We start from the raw sequence: 24,879 nt of genomic DNA on the forward strand, positions 1-24,879 counted from the left end.
CTTGGTACTGAACCAAAGCAAAATGAACAGGTAGTAAGTCTATCCTAGGAAATAAATGTCCTAGATTCATCAGATATTGGTTTGATTTTCATAGTGATGATTTTCATAACAGAAGTGAAATGTTAAACTTAACATAAAGCAAGGGCGGAAGTTCTGAGGGCGTCTTTGGAACATGTGGTTGCCCTACAGATGGCTGGGAGGTGGATTTGTGGAGTTGGACTGGGGGAGAGTACGGTAGGGAGAAGAACAGAGTGGGAATTGCAAAAACTAAAATCAACAACAAACCCCAATGGAATTGTTTATGCTTAAGATGTCTAACAGCACTTAAGGACCCCAGGATGCCCCCACCCAGAAACTCCCCTGGAACCCAAAACTGAGAAGGGTAAAAAATAATTTTCAAGTAGAGAACTTCCTTGGCTGCCTTTTTTAAAAACCCCATGTGTCCACAGTGTACTGGGTTTGTCTGTAGAGCAAATCACCCGTCATGCAGAACCACCTTGCAGTTTCCAAACCTCAGAGGATGTAGTGTCCTTATTGCTCAAGCAGGGCTAGTGGGGAGGAGGGGTGTGTTCTGGGCTGGCCAACCTCTTGTTCTTGGGCCAGGCAGGTGGGCGGGCAGCTGTTGTTAGGACAGTGTGGCCCCAGGCGCCACGTACCGCCCTCCCCGCATCGACCCCGCCCCCCTGCCCCCGCGCGCGCGCGCGCGTGGCCTTGTGGGTAACGCGGGGCCGCCAGGTGACAGCTAATGGCGGCGGCCGCCTGACGCGAGTGGCCGAGCGGTGGAGCAGGGCGGCAGGGGGCGGGTCACAGAGCCTGGCAGGCCGCTGCTGTACTCGGGACTGCAGTTCACCGGAGGCGCCGGGCTTGACGCATCATGGACAGGCCGTTGGCGGCGGCGGCCGCGGCGGCGACGGGCTGCGAGGGCGCTGGGGGCCCCGGTCCAGGGCCAGCAGCTGGCTGGAGAGCCCCTCGGGTTGTAGGGGGCGCCTCGGCCAGCTCCCGACACCCCAGCATGGAGACCCTGGACAGGTAAGTAGGGCCCTGGATGCCACAGCCTCTCGGTGCCCAGCTCAAGGCCCAGAGTCCCCTCCTAGCTCTCGGTCTGGAGCGGAGCCGAGGCGGGGGTTGGCGGCCCCTCCGCTGCCACCTCTAGCCTTCCCTGTCCCGATCTAGGGCAGCTGCCCTAGGACTTGCCGGGGATTGGGCACCTGCTCACTTCCGCCCAGCGAGCTCAACCGCTCTTTGCTTCACAGCTGTTAAACCTGCGCCAGAGCGTACTGCTCCATGGGGATACCTGAGGGAGGGGGCGTTGCTTGGCTTCTTTTTAGTGTCACCTTCTTGTCTAAATTGTGGGATTTTAAGATCCAGTTCAGCTGCTACTGCGCTGCTTGGGGTGGAGACTGGGAGGCGAGACTCCATAGGCAGCAGAACTGTTGCAGATGGTCATAAAGATACACAGATTTGAAAAACTGAGACGGACCACTTCCATAATGCTCACGAGGCATGAATACAATTGTGTACTTTCAGTTCTTTACATTTTGAAGAGCACAGTTTCTTTTTTTTTTTTTTTTTCATTGGGTTCCTGAGTCTCCTACTTCTAAGGTAGATTTAAATATGTCAGTTCAAGGCATACCTGTCATGCCCAATTGGGAAAAGGCCACCGCCCAGACTGATAACGACAAGAGGTGGCTGGAACATCCAGTTTCCCCACTTAGACACTTGGGCAACATACAGCTGAGATGTAGCTCAGTGGGTTTTAGCTGTCTTAGTCATTCCAGTGTGCTGAACTTTTGGGAGTTTCCAAAGACAGGCAAAGGAACACCAAGCAATACTGTCTCACCTTTGTAGCTCAGTGTACTTACAGTATGTTTTAGTACACTAACCATTGAGTAATAGGCTTCACTAAAAACTAGCCACAGCTAAGACATCCCTTGGAACCATGGAAAGCATCCAGCAACACGTGAGTTCTTTTTTTTTGGTTTTTCGAGACAGGGTTTCTCTGTGTAGCCTTGGCCATCCTGGACTCACTTTGTAGACCAGGCTGGCCTCGAACTCACAGCGATCCGCCTGCCTCTGCCTCCCGAGTGCTGGGATTAAAGGCGTTCGCCACCACGCCCCGCAACACCTGAGTTCTTATCCATTCATAAAGTACCCACTATGACTTTGTCTCTAAGGCTGATAATCGAAATTGCATGTGTTAAGTGCAATTTATTGGTAAATATAATTGTGTATTTCCAGTTCTTTACACTTTGAAGGGCACAGTTCCTTTTTTCCCCTTTATACAGAAGTATATTCAGGTGGCAGCATAGATCTGAATCATTAAAGTAGCTGAAAGATATACTCATTCAATGTTTATTAGGAACTACAAGTGACCAGGTCCCACCCTCAAGGATGTTGATTTGGGAGGTTTAGGGAAGGCCCAGGAGTTTGTATTTTTCAAAAGCTCTGTATATACTACAGTCTTAGTAGTGACCCACTATGTGTTGGTCATGTAGACACGCAGAACTTAATTTGGGGATGTCAGAGATGGCCTGGTGCCTTTGAGAACAGCCAGACTGTCTTCCTATTAAGCTGTGCTATCCTCCCTTCTCAGGATGTGTGTGATTCTCTTCACCTGCATCAGAACCATCTGATGTCAGTCAAATGAAAATTCAGATTCTTGGGGACCACACTAAATCTAGTATGTTTTGTAGCCTGAACCAGGAAGTCTTTGACATCTATCTGGGACTCTAGTTTGTAAGGCAGGAGGAAGACACAGGAATTTGAGAAGGATGTGGGCATTGTGCCCACAAGAGTCCAGCTTGGAAAAACCAAGCTTCTAAAACAGATTTAAAGGGAATCAGTTTAAAGCATAGCTGCCTTTCCTCACGGGAAAAGGCCAGTTGAGCATGGAAGGCAGTTGCACCATATAACAAGCAAGGAGAAAAGAGAGCTCAGTTGGGATACCTGCACACGCAGCCATGCGTGCTTTCCTTTAGGGAAGTCTGTCTCTGTGAGCTTGTCTTGGATGTGTTCCATGAACCTTGAGGCCCTCATAGTCTTCAGAGTATTTCACTTCTCTTAGAGAAGAAGCTGTGGTCCTGTGAGAGGATGTGGCTTCCTACAGGTCACAGATCTAGTTGGTGACAGAAACAGGACTTGAGCCCAGACCTCCTGGTGGCTAGCCCATTATACCACTCTGTGTAGCTACTCTGAAGCAGGCCACTTCCTGTTACAGACGGCCAAAACATGTCAACAACAATAAACCCACCCCTTTCTCAAAACAGCACAGTCAACTTTAAGCCACAAAGGAGCTATTTCAGTTCACAGATCACTCCAGAGAGGAAGAGATAGGAATGGGCACAATTGGAGCCAAGGACAACCTTTGAAACAGTGTTGTTAGAGCTCCCTATCTCTTGTGCTTGTGTCTTTAAAAACATCTCATTTTATTTATCTTGTGTGTTCTTCAAAGTGATAGGAATAGGCCTCTAGAAGTCCCGTGGTACACCCATATAGCAAGGATCCAAAAGGAATCCTGAGACTACCTGGGCAATTCTTCTGTGAAGGAGGACAGGAAAAGGTGGTTCAGTGCCAGGAAGCTGTGGATTGCAAGTCTGCAAAGTAAAGAGAAGTGGCTTGTTGAAAGAAGGCAAGGTGGGATCTAGTCAGCAGTTGATTTCCTCTGGTTGATTTTATGTATTTGTAGTCGGTGATGGGTACTGAAAAAAAAAAAAAAAAAAGGAAGCTTGGTGTTGTAGTCTATACCAATAAACACTGCACTCAAGAGAAATCAGAAGGATTACTGCATATACAAGGCCAATACTGTGGTAAATATAGTAAGTTGCAGGCAAGCCTACACTGCAGAATAAGACTGTCTCAAAATAACAACAATAACAAAAAACAAAAACACAAAGGAAAGGAACAGGCAGTAACAGGGCCACCAACATTTAATCCCAGCGCAGGGGCATCTCAACACACACACGCACGCACGCACGCACGCACGCACGCACGCACGCACACACGCACACACACGCACACACGAGGAAGGGATGTTTCCTCCTTTTCCTCCAGCCCTTTAGAAATTGTGATAGTTTTAACTTCTACTAGGATCATGGAATCTTAGTATAGCATAGAAATTTCTACTTACTCAGCAAATATTTTACATATATTTTCAGCCATAAAGACTGGACCACCTTAATCAGAGACTACAATTAGGTGTTCTGTCCTTCAAACACAAGAGTGTCAATGTCATTGGTGATGTTTTGTTTTGTTTCCAGATGAAAGTTAACTTCAAGGCAAACAGTCCTAAGTGTTTTGCCCTCTTGTTTGATTTTTTCCCCTGTTTTGACAGCTCTGGAGAGGAGCCTGGCTCCTGAGGGCAAGTTTTAAATCTGTTACTTCGTAGTTTGCCTATGTAGTCTATTAGGTCAGATGAGCACAGGCTAACCACTCACCAGTCATGTGACCATGGACTAACCTGGAAGCTCAGTTTTCTTTTCTATGAAATGGGTCACTGGGAGGCTGGGTAAGGCTGTCTTTTAAACTATCAGGGGGTTCCATTTTCTTTGTACTATTGTGTTTTCATATTGAAGCAATATCCCACCATTTGGGGTACTGCCTTTAGCTCACCATGTGCATGCCTGGTGCCCACAGAGGCCAGAAGAGGGCATTGGATCCTTGGGGACTGGACTCAAAGTTGTGAACTGCCTCCTGGACAATTGGAATATGAACTTGGGTCCTCTAAAGAGGTGCCAAGTGCTTGTAACCACTGAGCCATCTCTCCAGTCCCAACACCTACAATCTTAAACATTTTTTAAAAGGTTGAGTGATTTAACTAGAACTAACCTGGAACCTGATCTTATACTCTGTTTCGTCTATTATTGATTCTTATATTAGGTAGAAAGTCAACCAAATAGTTTAAGACATAGTGGTGCATGTCTATAGTTTTAGCACTTGGGAGGTGGAGGCTGGAGGATAAGGAGTTCAAGGCTAGCCTCCGCTACATTGTGAATTGAGGCCAGCCTTGGCTGTACATGAGAGACTTTAAAAATATAATATCTATATCTAAATATTCCTAACCAGGACATACTTTTCTCATTTGGAGTCTGTTTCTAAAGACTTTTAACCACGCTATTTTTTTTAGTCCTACAGGGTCACATGTTGAATGGTGTAAACAGCTTATAGCTGCTACAATTTCTAGTCAGATTTCAGGTTCAGTGACATCAGAAAACGTGTCCAGAGATTACAAGGTAAGTGACACTGAGTGTTTAATTCATCATTGGTATATAAGTAGCCAAGAAGCTTTGTAGTTTTAGTTCCCACGAGCCTTTTGGCCCCCTGTTTAATTGCCCTTTGAGGGGGTGAGGACGAAGGTTCTCTGATATTCAATCTGAAATATAGAGGAAAAAATTACCTATTTCTCTTTTTTGTGGTTATAGTTTTATAACTGACAGAAAAATATTGTCCTAGGGTTTTGATCAATTAAAAAATTAATCTCTTGCTTTATGAGAAATGTTTAGTGGGCATAATAATGCGTGCTTGTGACACCAGCACTTACAGGGGAGTTTAAGGCCAGCCTATTGTCTACAGAGAGCCTTTGAGGCCGTGGTAGGGTACAGAGTGAGATACCCATTTAACAGCAGGCAAACAAAAATAAACGTGTTTGCTTTCTTTGTTATTGTTTTGTGTAAAAATCATACCTGGATGAGCAACCCTTTACTTTCGTATTTGAGTATTCATCATTAGCATGGAGACTACAATTCTAACCATTTACAGAGCTCAGAATGAGGCAGCCTCATTTTTAGACCTTACTGGAGTGAGTAACTTTTGTCTTAAAAGTTGGATTTCCTGCATAGTCTAAGGTTAAGAGTGAGATGCTTCTTGTTGGTATAGACTGGTTTCTAGCACTATCCTAGATCTTAATAGATACTCAATAAATAGTTATTGCAAAAATCTCAACTGCTCATCTTTGTTCAGGTTACAAGCTAACATTTTTATTCCAATAAGCTGTTAGCAGATACACTAAGTGAAACTGTATTGATATTTTCTTTGTGTTTACTTGTTTTTTCTGATAAAAATGGGTGAATAATATTTCCCAAGCATACATGGAATACATTCTGTTATCAGTGAATAGCTCTCAGAAGATGGCAAATCTCACAACGTTCAGGAGCTTCAGGCAACATGCTTCTTTATAACTGCTCCTTGTTGAGGACTTTTAACAACCTTCCCTTGTTGGATCATAGCATAAGATGAGAAACACACTCCAGCACCTGTAGTTGACATTTGCTCTTGTGCTGTCTCACTTCACCAAGACAACAGTTGCCATTGATTATGCTTACCAAAGGTAGTAGAAATAGAATAACCTGCCACTCAAAGACTGACAGTATATCTCATAATAGTGTCCCTGATTTGTGATTTTCATGCATGGTGGCAAAGGGGAGCCTGATGCTCTTGGACTTTAAAACCTAGGTAGGAAGCCACTCCACAGATGCCACTAGTCCTAGGTAGCCTGTTGCCCTCCACTTTACCTGAAACTGCCTACTCAAGGACCCCTGTCATCAGAGGAAAGCATGCATACTCTGGAGTGCTTTTCTTTGTTACCAATTATAACTTAACTGTAAAATTTTCATTATGACTTAATGTGTCATGCCGGTTCTTGGAAAGAGTGAATACAGCCAGTGGTGGCATACTCCAGAATCTCAGCACTTAGGAAGCTGAGGCAGGAGGATCAACTCTAGTTCAAGGCCAACTTGGATGACAAACTGAGTTCACTGCTAACATGGGCTACAGTATAAGACCATGTCTCAAAACACTAAAACACATGATAGCAAACAAGACTGAATGTTGACTATGTTGGCTGGATATTTAACATGAAATAACTAAGTTTTATCAATTTTAATCTATTTACAACTTTTGTATAGCAAAATCAGTTCATGTTAGAATGGTTTAATAGGTACAAAATAATAAGGTTTTCATATATTTTGGAAATTGAAGTTTAAGTCCCTACATCAGATCATAGTCAAAGCTTTTGATGGATTATGTAAGACAGCATGTTTTATAACTAAATTTATAAAATTGGCATTAAGTTCTCCAAAGAAACAAATTTCAGTAATAAAAGCACAAAATATTCCTAAACTACACAAACTGTTGTACATGCTATGACTAAAAGAGTAACCATTTTGGGCACTGGAGACCCTCTGGCATAGGAGACATGGAGTTGGTTCTAAAGACCCAGATACAATTTCAGAAGGAATGAAATTGTAGTCATTGATAGAAAAGATTTGAAATTATCTATTGTGTAAATGTCTTATTTAAAGCCCATACAGATTGGTGCTGACTTCTCTCTCCTCCCTACTGCCCTTCCCTCTTGTCCCTTCCCTTCTTTCAAGTGCCTTCCCTCTCTATTCCTTTCCTGTCAGATTTCCTTTCCCTTCTTCCCTCTCTCCTTCCTAGCTCTTCCTTTCCCCTTTCCCTTCTTTTCTCTCTTCTCCCTTCTCCCCTGTCTTCTTTCTGTTCCCCTCTCATTCCCTAATCTCTTCTTTCTTCCAGTCCTTTCCTCGCCTCTTTCCTCTTCTGTTCCTTCCTCTCCCCTTTTTTCCTGTCCCTTCTCCCCTCTTTTCCCCTCAAACTCTAAATCTTCATGGCTCTTCCCTCTGGAGTTCTGGGAGTATGGGAGTACTCTGCCATAGCTGGTTGTCTATAGTTCTTATGCACATGGAAAGACAAATATTAACACAAATGGTATTCAGTGACAGCAAGCTCAACTCGTGGAGGTAGAATTGTGAAATGACAGGTATTTGCCAGGCATTGTCGTAGCTAAAAGGGTAGACAGTACTAGTTAATAAATGCTTACTTATTATTATTTGGTATTAAATACCAAGCCACCCTAAAGATTATCCTGATAATCCTAACTCTTACATCATTAAAAGAAATGTAGTAGAATGTTTCTTTTGTTTATCCTCCCCTTACCAACTCAATTGCTTTTATTTAACTAGGCCAATATAAAGAAACAAATCTGGGGGTTGTCTTAGGAATACGATCAAATTACATTGTATGAAATTCTCAAAGAATTAATAAAGACACCATTTAAAATTCATGCCCTTGAATTTATTAAATTAACACTATGATCTGTCTGCAATTTTCATAAATTAGATAGAGTAATATAGTTAGAAATTATAGTGAACTATTTCTAAGGACTCTGTGGAAATGACACAAGTAATGATAGCTTCCAGTATTTAGAAAGCACATCTTGACCAGGAAGAGGGACTTTTATGGAGTAGTCCAAACAGTGCTGGCGAGCTATGAGACCTTGTATAATCTCTCAGTGTGTGACCTTGTATAGTCATTAGGCTTTCCTTGATTGTAAGGCTGAAAGGGTTATGGTCAGATTTCAAGTGTCTAAATGACTTTGTTTCTAGAATGCTTTTCAATTATGTTTCGTTCAAAAGAACTTGATTCTGGTCTGCCTTCTGCCAAGTAGTCTACTGTGTGACCATCTTGCTTCTTCTGGATCTGGCATCATCATCATCATCATCCTCATCATCATCCTCATCACTTTTCTGTCCCTCTGCTGTCTTTTTGTTCCTCTTAGCATTGTGTACACAGTACTGCCTAGATTTCTTCTTTAAATAGTCTAAACTACAAAAAAAAAGAAAATTGGGATGACTTTATACAAATGTTCTTCTTTTTTTTTAGTTTAGATTATTTAGGGAAGAAAACTAGTGATTATTGCACCAGAATAACGTATTAATCTCTGAATTCTCAACAGAGATTTCTAGAAGGGCTTTAGAGGGAAGGGAGAAACAGTATATGGGGAACATTTAATTAGGCTCAAGTTAGGACTCAGGTCATGTTTCTGAATTGGGTGTGAGCCTATGAAACAGGGATTCACGGTTATAATCTGTGTCTGAAAACCTGGCTTCATGACTTAATTATTAATCTAGGCTTCAGACTCAGATGCCTACATGGGACAGTTAACAAGGGAGGCAGATATAGGAGGGAGATGTGAAGAATTGAAACTATAGTATGCCCCATAAAAGTGTTTTTGCAAAGCCCCATTACTATCTGTTTGAGCAATAGCTGTCCAGTTTTAAATCACTTAATAGATGAGAAAAGATGATCATCCAAGAAAAAGAATTACTTTTTAACAATGTTGAGACTTGCTCCTCTGCAAAGGTAAAATAAAACTATTTTTCTTTTTCACACTGAATATAACTAAAATACCTGAAAATTGTCTATAAATAATGTAAGAACAACTTGAAGTCTAAAGTACTGAAGAAAAACTGGCTGGGGGGGGGTCTCAGTACCCCAAAATTGACAAGTTACAAAGTAGGAGAGGGTATATTTAGAAACTTCATACATGATAAACACTGATATCCAGAGTACATAAAGAATACACAAAACCTAACAGTAAAAATGGACAAAAGTCATGAGGCCTTTCACCAAAGTAGCTCATGCAGATGGCAGAGAAGCTCATGAAAAGTTCTTCATCACCACTAGACTTGCCAATTAAAGCCATGAAGATATACCACTACATAGCTATCAGAGTGATTAGAATATTGTTCAGCAATTAAAAAAACTACTGATATACTCCTCAGCTGGGATGAATCTAAAGAAAATTCTATTGACTACAAACATGCAGTGCTGTTTTCCAAGTATAGAAAATGAAATTCCCAAGGCCTACAGTGGGAGACAACCTAGGCTCCTCCTGACTTAAAGGCACTCCTGTCTTCTCTGGCTTACAACAGAATCCAAGTCAAGAATGAGATAAACTTCTATGTGTATCTGAAAGGGTTCATTTTAGGAGAGAAGCAAAGGGAGCAAGAGAAAAACATACTCACGAGACTTTGAGGCACGCCCCTGCAAACCTAATGCTCTTCTGTCTGGGCTACTGAGATTTCCTTACAGTGGCTTAAGAACCGTGTAAGCATAAAAACTGGCTAAAACGCCATCCTTTTCCAGACTGTCCAGCGATTTTCTTCCAATAGCAAAGACACTGACAAGAAGTTCTGTCATCTGTTAGACTCAGCCTCATTACTTTGTTCTACAGTAGGCATTATTTCCATAAAACCATTATTGTGAAGGCTTCTTTCTAGTGTTCATCTCTTGCTGCCTGTCCCTTTACCAAGCATCAGGACAAATGTGAAAATACTACAGAATGCTGGAGTAGCTGAGTAGAGACAGAGGCAGAAAAGAAGTGGCTGATTATATGTTGTTGGCTTCCTCAACAAACTAAACCAAGAGATGCTCTGAGTACTGCAAAAAGATCCACATGGGGCTTCTGTGTTAATTATTTAGAACCCATTCTGAGATCCCAGAAAAAAGCAGAGTTGTTAGGGGAGCAAATGTGGAGCAGGAATACCATAGTTTAACTAGCTCTGCCACTTTAAATTTGGCCAATTTTCTTAACTGTGCCTTGCTTTTCCCATCAAAGAATTGGGATCATGAATAGTGTTATTTCAGCTAGCCTAAAAACAATTAAAGTTCATATGTATCAGATGTTCAGAGAAATGGCTTGAATATATAAGACACAACACCTCCCGACGGAAAACACTGGAAGAACTAAAAACAAACTTTAGACCAGCAGAGCCTGCGAAGAAGGAGGCAGTAGTTTGAGAACATTTATTTTTCATCTGAAAGGAGAGGCTATTAAATAAATGCCATTTAAAGGTGCTATATCAAGGAGTAACACAAAGTCAGTGAATGTAAGAAGCAGAGGATGTCCTTTTGTTTTTAAGAGTGCATTATGTGTGTGTAAAGCTGCTCCTAGGTACATGGCTGTGGAGCCATCAATTGGAGTATGATACCTACAGTGGTCATATCTTCAATGAAGAATGATTCTCCTATACCAGTTTTCTACTGCTTTAGCTCTGTCAGTATGCCGTGGGGCCTGGAGATCATCTGCCACGTCTATGTCAGGATTTTAGCTGGCTTTACCTTGTGTAGATCTTCTGCAGATGACCACAGTTATCGAGTTCATGAGTGTGATAGCCATGCCATGTCCAGAAGACAGCACTTCACAGCACTCCTCATCCTCTGCTTCTTAGATTCTTTCCACCTACTCCTCACAATGTTTCCTGGGACTTGGTGGCAGAAAGGGGGACTGTGAAATAGATGTCCCATTCAGAGCCAAGCACTTAGTGTCTTGTTCTCAGCACCTTGATCAGTTGCACAACTTACCATTGACTATTGTCCACTGCAAAGAGAACCTACAAGTAGAACAATATGATAGGCAGATTTGGGCCCAGGGGTCCCGCTCAAACTAAGGCACCAGCCAAGGACAGTACAGGAGGTAAACTTTAAACCCCTTCCCAGATCTAGCCAATGGTCAGAACATTCTCCACAGTTGAGTGGAGAGTGGGATATGACTTTCTCACGTACTCTGGTGCCTCACATTTGACCATGTCCCCTGGAGGGGGAGACCTGGTGGCACTCAGAGGAAGGATAGCAGGTAGCCAAGAAGAGACTTGATACCCTATGAGAATATATAGGGGGACGTAATCCCCCTCAGGAACAGTCATAGGAGAGGGGAATAATGGGAAAATGGGGGGGGGAGGAATGGGAGGATACAAGGGATGGGATAACCATTGAGATGTAACAAGAATAAATTAATAAAATAAATAAATAAATACATAAATAAATAAGAGAAGCTTCTCTAATATGGGTATAAATATAAATACTTAAAAGGCAAATTGACAGCACTTAGGAAAAGGACAATAGCAGGTTCTACCTTAGGGCGTATAAACTCACAGCCACGGGGATTTTGACCAGGATTCCAGAACCAGGAATGAAATTCCCTCCTGCGGAACGGCCCTCAAATCCAATCAGAAACCATTCAGCTACTCCATTAACAGTCATGCCACTATTGCGCCAGTTGGCATATAGTTTCTAGTGAGTTGATATTTTAGTCTGCTGGGTCCAGTACTAGATAAGAACATTGATGTCTTCTTCCCTCCATCAGCCTGCATAGCACCTTCTGGGGGGAGGAAGTTTACTGGTGAGTTTGAGAATGATTTTTTTTTAATGTTCTAACAGCCAGAATGTGTGGTGTTTTCAACAGTAACAGTACAAGGCAGCGGCAATAGCCTGTGGTACTTTGGTGACCAGGGACCTCCTGAGCAATGACTTGTAGGGAGGTATTCCATGCCTGGTACTGCTGTTTTCATTTAAGAACTCATGCCTTCTGGGAGCAATGTTGTCCAATTATGGAGGATAATTTCATTTGGACACTTTTTAGGTTGTTAATGCTGACACAGGGATGGCTTTGTGGCCTGTGTTCCTATTCAGATGATCTTCTCCCTCAATAGTAAATCCATAAAGCTAATAACCTGGCAATTGTTCTTTTTTGGTGATGTATCTCTCATTCAACATCCTGTGGTTGGATGTTAGCATTGTAGACTTTGGAATGGACTACAGAAACATTATAAGTCTTCCCTAGAATGTTACAACTGTTTGTTTTTCTAAGGTTCTTTCCCTAGGTGCAGCTTTCTGAGTAGCAGTTTCCCACACAGAGGCTGCAAGTTCAGTTAGCATTTACAGGCCACAGGCACAGGAATAATACTGCTGAAGTTAGGGTTTATCAATTAAATAAAGCATAATTTCACTTCTTCTTCAGGGACAGCCACTACCTCTTTCTCCTTGGAGCTACCTCTTTGTTGCCATGTCCATCAGAGAAGGCACCCTGCTTTCAGTGGGGTAACCATCAGAGAGTTTACTCCTAGAGTCCCAATATGAATCGGAAATTAATTTGAATAGAAATCAGGCTCAGGTCTGTGATTATCTCACTGTTAGGATAGTGAATTCATATATCACTAAGTTGTGTTCTGGATTCAGTTTGGGCTCTCTGGTTTTGTGGCCTGGTCTAACAGCATATCTCCTTTTTTATATCATTGCTTCTGTATGGAAAATGCCTTCAGTTTCCTAAACAGAAACCACATTTCCTTTTGAAATGCAGCCTGTTCACAATAGCTCGTGAAAGCACTTGGCAGAAAGGATCTGTGTTCAAATCAGATAATTCCCTGAAAATTACAGGACCTGTGTGTTAGGATTAATTTAATATTGAATGAAACCTTAAGGATTAATATGTTATAGAGGGTCATAACATTTCTTAGGGAGTAGGCTGTTGACTCTAATGGCGTCTTTCACAGGTCAATAAGAACATTTCCATGATGATGATGATGTTCTGTATTTTAACTAACAGGTTTTCAGGAGGCCTGATACCAGGGTAAGGATATTTGGCTTTTGGCAGATGGGCCTCCTGCTTATATATGTCTGTGTTTCATGGAACACTTGGTTTCTTGGATGTTCTTTACCTTCTGACTGGTTTGTATGAGTCACTCTGATCAGTTTGCTCTGCTGTGTCATAGCTTTAAGTGTTCACTGCAAATGCTTTGTTTGCTACAGATTCTTAATCGTGTGAAGGCAGGGGATATTGCCACCAGTGTGCTGTACTGGCTTTCCTCCTAACACTTGAATTCTGACTCAATGGATGTTCATGGCTAGTGCTATATAAGAAGTCTAGGCCCACATTGGCCTCTTTTTAAAAATAGGCTTTTAATTGAAACAGAATCATGCCATTTTCATCCCTCCCTTCCCTTCTCCCAGCCCTTCCCAGCTACAATCCCTTGAACCCCCCCCCATATCCCCTCAAGTTTTTAGAGTCGACAGACTCTTTCTTTGATTATTATTGTTACCTAGATACATTCACATATATGTATGTATGTATTAATCACATTTGTTACATGACTCATGCTAAAGAACTTAGCAACCAAAAACTGGCCATTTGTTGTCCATCCAATCTAAGTAAGACTTGAAGTCATGATTGTGTTTGCATGTTCAATCCAAACAAGTTTAATTGATAATCTTAAAGCAATATTTATAAGAATCAGTATTTTTTAAAAATACAGATTATAGTGCATTGTAGTTTTTATTTTCCTTATGATTTTCCTTGCCTCTATTTCAGAATATTCATAAAGCAAGACAGAGATTGGTAATTTGCATGCATTTAACTCCTAACATCAGAAATGAAAAATTAACCTATTTTCATTAAATAGAAACTATCTGGATTTTCACAGTATGATTTAATTACCTCAGTTTGAAACTTATAACCTCACTGAAGCCAGTGAAGTTGTACAGAAATCACCAGAATTAGTAAAATTCTTGCTATACTAGTAAGTTTACTGTCTTACTTTGTTTTTGTTTTTGTTTGTTTTTTGGCTTGTGAGAATCAATTTCTTTCATTGATTCACACAGCTAAGTATTAGTATTTGGTTTTCACTTGCATGGATTTTGAAATACTTTAAGTATTTGCTCTGAATAATCACTAATTTTTCTGTTTTAACACTTTAAAAATCACAGAATCAATTTTCTGTTTTAACATTTAAAAAACAGAATGCTTCTGTTGTTTTTGTATGTAAAAACTTAGAGATTTCAACAAAACAAGCTCCATTTAAAACCTACACTGCCTTCATCGTTAGCTACAAATTCATTCTGAGTATAAAAATGTGTTCTGTAGTTACTGAAGTTTATCGACCATATTGTAAATGTATGAAGTAGTAAATGCGTTCAAAAGCTTGCTACTTCTTCTGTTGCCATTAGAACCAGGTTCATAAAGCAAAAATGTTCCATTTCAGTATTGCCACTATTAGAAATTTGATGTGACTGTAAAAGGGAGTTAATAATTCCGGCATGTTACACATTCACATTCTTCCCGCCAGTTGGTAAGTTAATAGTACAATTCTTAAACTTTCGAAAGAGAATTAATTCTATGAAGAAATTAAGAAGAGCATACCTCTAAACAAATAGAATAAAATGAAGGATATGTGGCATTTTAGGTTTTTTTTAAAGCATGCTTTTGATACTGTAGTTAGAAATATGTAATGTGATATTGATTGGAAGTCACAGCATTTAATTAGTAATGAGTAATAATATACTAGTACACATATGTACATGTGTATATATTATATATAAAATCTTGAGCGTGCATTATGTGCACTTATACAAATGAAATTTACCCCTGGCTAATAGAATAATCCTTTAGCATATGCGAGTGCTTACTCTGTTTAAAGACCTATGAACTGCCTTTGTATTTTGGCTTGACTGCTCTTTTTGTGGTTTCTGTGGTATGCTTTATTTTCTACAAGCACGTGATGTTGTGTTATGTTCTCTGCTATTTGCTATGGTGTTGCTTAGTTTTATAAAGACAGTGCATTGTTTGAAATCCATTATGTTCGTTTGCTTTTCATTTTTCTACCACAACACAATCACAGAAAATAGACACTACATTTTAGGCTGACAGTGCTATAGATCGTCCACACAATACTTTCTTAACTCGAAGGGGGCAAGTATGATTTGCAAAGTCATAAAAGGTGTGTCAACTTTTACATGCTTACTGTCTCTTAAAAAAAAATTCTGTCCTTTCACCTGTCTGTTTGCACGTGTTTCTCTTTCTCTTCTCTGCCCTTTCTTGTCCATGCACCTGGTGCTGTGCAGGAGATAGCGGAAGAACACAATGGCTACCCTTCTGAAGCTGAAGCTGATCAGGTGGCAAGTTCTACATGTTCATCTGTTTGTAGCTACAGACCGTGTATCTAGAAGCCATTTCATACTAGATATCTAGGCAATAAGCAAAGCTTTCCAGTTGCCTTGACTGCTATAACAGTGCTCTCCTGTCTGTATTTGGTAGATTTCATTATGACATTATTTGCAAAAATTGGTTTATCCAACATTTTGTCAACTAGAAACTGTTTCTTTCACACTTCTTGGTTTTCCAAGACAGGGCTACATGACCTGTACCACTATAAGAATATGAAGTGTTTTTAACAAGGACCTAGAGGGGTAAACACAAATGCCACAGGTTCTTTACAAGGACGCAAACTTTTCTTTACTCAGAGTTGCATGGTGGGGCTTGAGGCTAAAAGCACTGGCTGCTGGCCAAGCACTGGTAGGGCACAACTTTGAGAGGCAGGCAGATCTCTGCGTTCAAGGCCAGCCTGATCTACAGAGCGAATTTCAATACAGCCAGGGCTACACAGAGAAATCCTGTCTCAAAAAACCAAAAGAAGCAAACAAACAAAAAGCACCCGCTGCTCTTCTAATTCCCCCGCACTCACATAGCAGCTCACAGCTCTCTGTAACTCCAGTTCTAGGTGATCCAATGCCCTCTGCTGGCCATGTGCTGCACATACATACACATGTAGGTAAAATACCCATACACATAAAATAATGTAATATAAATTTAAAGTTACATTGTGTGTGGCCTCATTGTATGTGTGGTATTTTGTACTTGTGTAATAAGCATATGTGTTTTATTTTTATTAATCAGAATAATACAGAATCCTACTGTTTTCTTCCTCTTTAAGATGTTCTCCAGATTTGTGAAGTAGTAGTGCTTTTCCTGCTATTGATATAGAAACCAAATTGGGAATCCTGTAGAAGCGTATCTCTTTGGTGTTGCCTGGCAAGCACCAAGTGCTCAGCCTAGCCTTTGTCCCCTATCACCTGTAAAGAGCCACCTCCTTCATTGACCCCAGAAGCATCTTTTATGACTCAAGTAGAAAATCTCTGCTTTGAGCATGCAGCTGTTACATAAGTTCTGTACCCAGAAGTTTAGAGTCATGCTTATGAAAAACAGTGGAGAGGTCAGAGTCATCTGGGTGGGTTGGATCCCTCATGGACACAGTCATGAACTTGTACATCTCAGCTAGAAATTCAGAATCAAAGCACCTAGGTTGAGATGAATGCAGGGAATAACTTGGCTGGGCAACATTATGAGCAGAGGCACCAAGAGCAGTGGGTGTGTTTAAGAGATCAAATTTACTCCATCTTTAAGTTGTGCTGCACATAGGTTGGATAAATCAAGGGTCAAATCATGTCCTGTGCAACCTAGTAGTTGCAATAAAAGCTTAATATAGCACAAATGTGAGTCCCATCTCCTAACACAGCTTCATAAACGGAATCTACTGTGCTCAAAAAAAAAAAAAAAAAAAAAAAAAAAGCCTTTCTCTTATGGAAGAATCTGAAGCATTGGGGTCATTTCTTTTGTTATTCTGATAGATGTTTTTTCATCATTTAAAAACATATCCCACATTTAATAATCATTAGTGACAGTTTTGTCTCACCGTTCACCAACACACTCATGCCTCATAAAAATGTACAAGTATTTCCAGTCATGTTTGACTATGAATATGGGACAAAAAGAGGACCAGTTATTCCTTACTTATCTTGAGAGCCTTGTGCATCCTGCCACGGTTTCATTGACTAGCCCAGGCTTGAAGTCTTGAAAGTGTTGGATGTGGCTTGCTCTAAAGCTGAACAGGCATCTTCTCTTCCCAGACCCCCTCCACATGCTAGTGATTAGAATCTATTTATAGATTCTAAAACAGTTTATTCTCAGTTATTTTTAAATTTAAGCTTTGGAATATCAGTCTATATGCTATAGTATTTGCTTATTAAAGTAAGCTTTAACAATGTAACATTTGAAGTAATTTACAACTCTGACATTGATTAAAGTAGCTTTTTCACTTGGTAATTATGCCATAAAATTTGTCACTAGTCCAGATAGTGACTCAAAGCAGGCCTTCAAAATAAGGTTCCTGTTAAGATTGTTGATATTTTAGTGTTTATAAAATAAATTGTTTAGAGGTATATGTATTGGGTTATGTTTTATTGAGTAGAAACCATATTCTTTAATCAGATATAAGTAAAAAGGAAATCTATAAATGGGGCTGAGGGCAGAGCCCAGTGATAGGCACACTTAAGGCCTTGGGTTTTGATACCCACTGACCAAAACAAGTATAATGAATGACTGTAAAATTGAATATTAAAGGAAAAAGAAGGTCAAGTTTATATAAAAGTCTTAAAACTAATCTTAAGATGGGGTTGGCACTATAAAATCAAAATTTTACAGACATTTTTGGTTGAAAAATGTCTTAACCAGTGTGTACTAAAAATTCAAATTGAATACTCTCTTTCTCTCTCTATATATATATATGTATATGTATGTATGTATATATATATATATATATATATATATATAATTTTAACCAAACACTTTTTGATAAGGAAAGGATGGAGCATGTAATCTTCTGTCCTCTTGGTAGAAGAGACATACATACATAGCCTTGATCAACACTGCCCACCTGTTTTCTGATGAGTGTTATGAATGTTATGTTATAAATGATGAATGTCCTCCCAAGTGTTAACAGGTATTTCTGAAAAAGCACTCCCTGATTAAGGAGGTATGAGGCATGTGCTGTACTCTAGCGCCCTCTTGCCGATTTGGTGTGCCTTAACACCCTAAAGCCTAGCTCACTTTTTTCAAAAGCCTAATTTGTTTTATCTAACACAGCATTTCCTTGTTTTTGTTTTGTTTTGTTTTGTTTTTAAGCCTATTTACATCTCATGGGAAATTAATGTTCTGTGAAATACAGCTTGGTAATTTCTGGTTTTTTTTTTTTAATCACTTTATTCTTATTCATGACACATTGTGTCAGAGATGCCCAGGAGAAAATGACTGGTGGTAGAACCTTGTAATGGGCCCCAAGTTTAGGCTCTAGTCCTAGCTTTTTAGTTCAAGAACTATCTGTCATCATACAACAAAGCTTAGAAGAAGCCTGTTCCCAAGTCACACTGTTGGCCTGCAATCTTCTTTTAGTGTCATCCTAGCCAGGAAACCTAGTAATCCATTAGCAGTTTTCTTAAAGAGTAAGATTAGTTATAAAAATGAATTGGCCTTGAGAATGCAGATGAACACAACTTGCACCACAGCACACACACTACGATACAAGCTGAGTATTCTTTATCCCACATGTTTGGCACACAGCTTCCAATTTTTGAAACTTGTCATATTTTGGAGTATTAGATGAGACTCAAATCTAAACATGAATTTTGTGTGTCTCCTACACCTTATACACATAAACTAGAGGAAAATTTATACAGTACTTTTTAATGTGTGTTCTTATCTGCCAATAAAATCTCAGCCTAGAAGGAATGAACAGTGACCTTCCCATTCTTCTGTTCCCTGTCATATACTCACACATACTCACGTGTATGCAAAGACACTCATATGTTTGCATGTAGCTGGAACTCAGTGCTAAAACCCAGGGCTTTCCTGGGTTGTGCACTGTTCTGAGATCATTCTCTGGTCATTTTAATTTAGCTTTAGGGTTTCCCAAACTGTTTCATAGGCTGGATCATTTCTACTCTGGCTAAACATCTCACTTCTAGTGTTTCTATTTATTAGTCTCATACTCAGAATGTCACATTTTCTTCTGACCTTATTTCCAAATTTGATGGTACCTCACAACAGCTGTGCAGTGATTACAGTATCTGTCCTGTCAAGCCACTTCTGTATTAATGCTTTCTAACTGTTAATTGTAAATATGTTGTAACAATTTGTTAGAAAATGCAGCATGATGTCTTGTGGTGCTGAGCTTTGAAATTACCGTTTAAGGGGAGGGAGCACACATTTTTGCACGCTTCTGTAGCCTTATCAAGAAATCCCAAAATGCCAGAATTCTCCTCAATTTACAGATGGAAAGTGAGATTTATTCCTGTTTGGTTTCTTGCCAGGCTCTGAGGGATGGAAATAAACTGGCACAGATGGAAGAAGCTCCACTTTTTCCAGGAGAATCAATTAAGGCCATTGGTAAGTTTAATGTGTACCATTTGCTTATTCCATGAAGTGGCACTTTGTGAGTATAGATGGTGTGTATATTGGAGATTAGCCAGACTGATTTAATTAGGTGGAAAGGAGATTGGAGGACCAGGTCTCTTCATTCTAATCGGCATCATCTACCTTAAGAGAAGAAAGTAGAGGATCCAGGTAAGTGGCAGTTGAGTGTTTACCAAAAGAAAAAGAGCCTGCCTGTTCCTCATGAAATGAGAGTTGTTTGGACACTGAGTGTAATGCTATCTCACGGGTTTGATGGATTTTTTTCACCATTAAAGAAATGTATCAGTAGAAGTCCTCAATAGCATATCTTTCTTTTTTAAGCTATCAAGTACAAATTTTATTTACAATCTCCAGTCCATGTGTATTTGACAACCTTGGAGAAAATACTTCACTATATATCCTATCTTTTTGAATCCAAAGTTTTGTACCTAAATCACTTTATCATAACTTGCATTTACCACCTTCAAAACATCTTTTTAGATCCTAAATAATTTTATTAGATCCTAAACAATATAAGCTTTTATGTCTTTAATCTTTAATAAAGGAAACTATGAGACTATAACTATCTAGTCTTCAACTCCGTCAGAGACCTGAGAAGGATAAATGTTACTTGAGAAATCAGGAAGTAAAAGACCAAAACAATGCCAACAGCCTCCAAAACGATAACAATGACAGAGATTGCTGTCTGCCTAGGCAGTCACCCAAGATTGCCCTGTGTCATTGGGGCATTCAATCTTCAGGCTATAGCCCCAGTATATCTGGCAGACTTTTCTGGTCAACAGGAATTGTCAAGCACTGGCCTACCTCCATTCTGCAAAGTGGGTACATCGACTTTCCAGTGTTCTGTTTGCTCACAGTTTGGACATACTGATGTCAGCAGTTGGGATAAGGACAATTTTTTTTTCTTTTTTTTTTTCTTTGTCCAGTGGCTTCTTGGCCACATTTGAATCAAGCTCCAAGTGGAGGTTCCTCAGTGTCCACCATCTTCTTTGAAGTAGATTGGAGGTGCTGCCAGGAGCAGATGTGTCTCTCTGTCAGAACAGCCCTTTATTATTATCAGTAGCATATCTTAGTAACAGTTTTGAGAACTTCGCAAAGAATTTTTGTCAGCTTCTATGATTAATGAAAATATAATTTAAAATAAAAAGAAAATATAATTTTAGTGGAAGAAAAAGTTATGTGCTGCCACCCTGTCTTATAAAGGTAATGGCATGAGGGTAACCATATAGGGTTACCTATAGTAAATTGACACATACCTCAAGAGAGAGTTGGTGGGTGGGAAGGGCTTCTGGGTACTTCTTAATCTCAGCTGGGTTGGACAGTTGGCTTTGCAAGGCTATTTCCTTATTCCTTCATGGCTCTCTCCCAACATGGGTGTTCAGTCTCAATATATTCATCTCATATTAGGAACATAGGAATGGTTGGGCTAGCCTACCAGAGCCTCCAGCTAAGGATGACTACCCTAGTTGGTGACTCTGCTGTCAACATTCTTCACTATCCATGTGTTATTTTGAAACTCTTTCCTTGGCAGGTGGGTCTTGTTTCTCTCCTTGTGGTCCTCTGGCTTCTCTGACTCTTCCTTCTTTGGATGTTTTTTTTTAAAATTTTTTATTTTTTTATTAATTTATTCTTGTTACATCTCAATGGTTATCCCATCCCTTGTGTCCTCCCATTCTTCCCTCCCTCCCATTTTCCCCTTATTCCCCTCCCCTATGACTGTTCCTGAGGGGGATTACCTCCCCCTGTATATGCTCATAGGGTATCAAGTCTCTTCTTGGCAACCTGCTGTCCTTCCTCTGAGTGCCACCAGGTCTCCCCCTCCAGGGGACATGGTCAAATGTGAGGCACCAGAGTACGTGAGAAAGTCATATCCCACTCTCCACTCAACTGGTTTTTTTTTTTAAAGCATTACTCTTTCAGTCTTCCAATCTGTTTATATGGTATGCCCTACTTCTCCAGACAGTAAGCTACAGAATTATAGTGTCCAATATGGAAAGGGATGGATCACTTTGCCTTTATCAGTAGGCCAGAGTCCAATAAGAAGAGATTAGAACGAGTCTTGGTGATTGATTTATCACTTTGTACTTAGACTCCCATTTGTATTAGAAAGAGTCCTGTAAAGTCTTGGATTGTAAGCTCACAGCTGCAGTAGTAAGAAGGTTTTGTGGATCTCTCTGTGGTCCTGGTGTACATTCTCTCCTGTTTGTGTCTCTTTTTACTCTGTAAATGGAGCTTTGGGAGATGGGGCCTCTCACATAGCCCCACTCCTCTCCCAGTTATTAGAAATATTTTACAGTTACATGTTAGGGGCATCTGCACGTCCTTAATTTTTGTAAGTGCACTTTACATTCCTCTACTGGCTTGCAGAGGATAAGTAACTTAAATAAGATATGTTCCTGGAGGCAAAGTATGAAGTAGGTCACTGTAAAGGAAAATACTCCCTACTGAGTATTATTTTCCAACAGGCAAAGTTTTGACGTAGTATATCCTTGGGAAGCCATGGTCACTCTTATGGTAATGAACATATCCAAAACCCTAACAGCAGTTCCCTTATGTCATCCCCTTTCATTTCTCCTGTCTGTTACTCTATGCCACAAAACTGTAGACTACTTTATATTTCTAGTACCATCCAGAAGTGAAATTATAGCATTTTTCTTCTTTCAACCAAATAACTTTTGATATTCAGCCATATTGTGACATCAGTTAACCATCATCCCTTTGTATTGCTGACTACTATTTCATGGTAAAGGTGCATCCGGGTGTTGTTGGGTAGTTGGGTTGTTCCTGCTGCTTTTGTGTTATAAATAAAATTGTTATGAACATTTTTACACAAGCCTTTATACACATATTTACTTTCTCTTGGATAAATGTGTAAGGAATAGAGCAGGCCATTTAACAGAGGAAGCTGATGTGCTAGTATACATCCAGGAGTGCAGGAGGGTTCCATTTCCTCTTCCTTTTTAAAAATATATTTTATTAATATATTCATATTACATCTCAATGGTTATCCCACCCCATGTACCCTCCCATTCCTCCCTCCCTCCCATTTTCCCCTTACTCCCCTCCCCTATGACTGTGACTGAGGGGGACTTCCTCCCCCTGTATGCTTCTTCTTTTCTGGTCTGGATGCCTTTGCTTTCTTTTCCTAGTCCAAGCCTTCAGTATGAAATTAAGGAGAGGGGTGAGAGTAAGATGTTCTTATTCCTAACATAAAGAAAGTGTTCAGATTTTCTCCATTACATGTGATGTTGGCTGTAGGTCCTTTCTTATATCAGAGAAGTTTCTTCCTACTCTTACTTTGGTAATAATTGTAATCAGTAATTGAATTTTGTGAAATGCATTTTTTGTATCAATACAATGTTATTTTTCTTTAACCTGTAATATGGTAGATTGCATCAATTAATTTTGAATGTTTAATCTACACAGTCCCAGGACAAACTCTTTCTTTATTATGTATTATCATTTTATGGAATGTTAGGTTTGATATATTAGAATTGCATTTAGGAGTGTTGAATCTGTATTTATGACAGACAATGACCTATAGTTTTCTTTTCTTGTAATGGCTTTTCAATTTGTGGTATCAGTAATACTAAATTCATAGAATGAATTGGAAACTATTTTCTCTCAGCTTTTATTTTGGAAAAAAATTATTCCCAGTTTATAATTTGTAGTTTGCCCATGAAACTACCTGGACTTTGATTTTTCTTTGTGGAAAGGTCTTAATTACTTAATATAATATCTTCAGTAGCTGATGGCTAATTTATCTTGGCATTTTCCCCATGTAAACTTAGGTAGTTCGCATCTTTCCAGAATTCACCCATCTAATTGGAGCTGTGAAATCATTATCAGAATGTTACTTTCATGTCCTCTTAGTGTCTGTACACTGGTGACATGGTCTTACACACATCCTGAAGTTGTAATGTATATGTATATGCTCTCTCCTTTCTCCCTGAATTGTATTGGTAATTCTCAAAGAATTAGCTTCTGGTTTCATCATTGTATTTGTTTTCTATTTCATTTATTTACACTCGGATCTTTATTGCTTATCGTCTGCTTACTTTGTATTCTATTCTCTCTTCTTCCCCTCTTTGCTTAAGTGGGAAACCATGGTCATTGATTTGAGATCTTTGTTCTCCTCTAGTTTGGATGTTTGTATTTTCTTCCAATCATTGCTTCCCACCACCTCATGAATTATGATTTAGTGTTTTTGCTTTAATGGCATTCAATGCTTTTGATTTCTTCTTTGGTCCTCATAGTACTTAAGAGTATATTGTTCCTATCAGGAGTGGAGGCAGGAGGATCAGAAGTCCAAATTCATCTGGAACTATATAGTTTAAGGTCAGCTCATGCTAGATGAGACCCTTTTAGAAAAACTAACAAAAACACCACCACCAATAACAAAATAATGAGTTGTTTAACTTCTGCATATTTGTGAATTTCTCAAATGCTCTTCTGTTGTTGATTTCTAAGTTTATTCCCATTTGTATTCAGGAAACATAAATTTTATGATTTGAATATTTCTCAAGACTTGTATTATGGCCCAGAATATGGCCTTTTGAGTGTTTTGTATACTACAGAAAAAAACAGGTGTTGTGCTGTTATTGATTGGAGTGTCCTATAGATGCCAATTAGGTTGAGTTTGTTGATATTGTTTGAACCTTCTGTGTCTTTACTCATCCTGCACTTCTCTCCTTTATTGTGGATGTCTGTGTCCCATTGAATATCAATACTTTCACTTCTCTGTTTTGGAGTTCTAGGTACATAAATCTTTATAATTATTATGACCTTCTAAAGAATTGACCTTGTGGTTAATGGAAAATTACTTTCTTTATTCCTGGCACTAATCTTTGCTGTGAAAGTCATTGTTTCATATTATTATAGATATTATAGCTTTATCCTAATTAACTTAACATACCCATTTCAATTTTAAAGTATTTATGTCTTTTTTAGCTTTGTAAATTTGTATACAAAATAATGGGTTTCATTGTGGTGTTTTCATGCATGTTTGTTTTTCTGAGATAGCTTATGTAGCCCAGGCTAGCCTCAAACTCTTTCTAAAAATGCTGCTCTTGACCTCTTGATCCTTCTACCTCAACTTCTTGAGTGCTAGGATTTCAGGTGTATACCGCTACACCTGATTTTACAGGACTAGAGATCAAATACAAGGCTTTATCTATGTTAGGCAAGCATCCTACCAGTAGAGCTGGAGTCACACATTTTGTTATCAA

General features: G+C 39.6%; 1 protein-coding gene across 6 annotated transcripts in view; it reads left to right on the top strand.

Annotated features, from left to right (window-relative positions):
• Positions 1-712: 712 nt before the first annotated feature.
• The window catches only part of Mtmr1 (myotubularin related protein 1), a 59,087-nt gene continuing 34,920 nt past the window's right edge, over positions 713-24,879 (top strand). The window contains exons 1-6 of one of the 6 annotated variants that reach the window (XM_051141728.1): positions 713-1,029; positions 5,123-5,228; positions 13,178-13,201; positions 13,940-13,966; positions 15,469-15,519; positions 19,549-19,624. In XM_051141728.1, the coding sequence (XP_050997685.1) occupies positions 875-1,029; positions 5,123-5,228; positions 13,178-13,201; positions 13,940-13,966; positions 15,469-15,519; positions 19,549-19,624 (439 nt within the window). In that variant the 5' untranslated portion in view covers positions 713-874. The remainder of the gene's footprint in view (positions 1,030-5,122; positions 5,229-13,177; positions 13,202-13,939; positions 13,967-15,468; positions 15,520-19,548; positions 19,625-24,879) is intronic. The other 5 variants (XM_051141729.1, XM_051141730.1, XM_051141732.1 and 2 more) reach the window with 5 other exon arrangements.

The sequence above is a fragment of the Acomys russatus genome, chromosome X (genome assembly GCF_903995435.1).
Source record: "Acomys russatus chromosome X, mAcoRus1.1, whole genome shotgun sequence".
NCBI classification, from domain to species: Eukaryota; Metazoa; Chordata; class Mammalia; order Rodentia; family Muridae; genus Acomys; species Acomys russatus.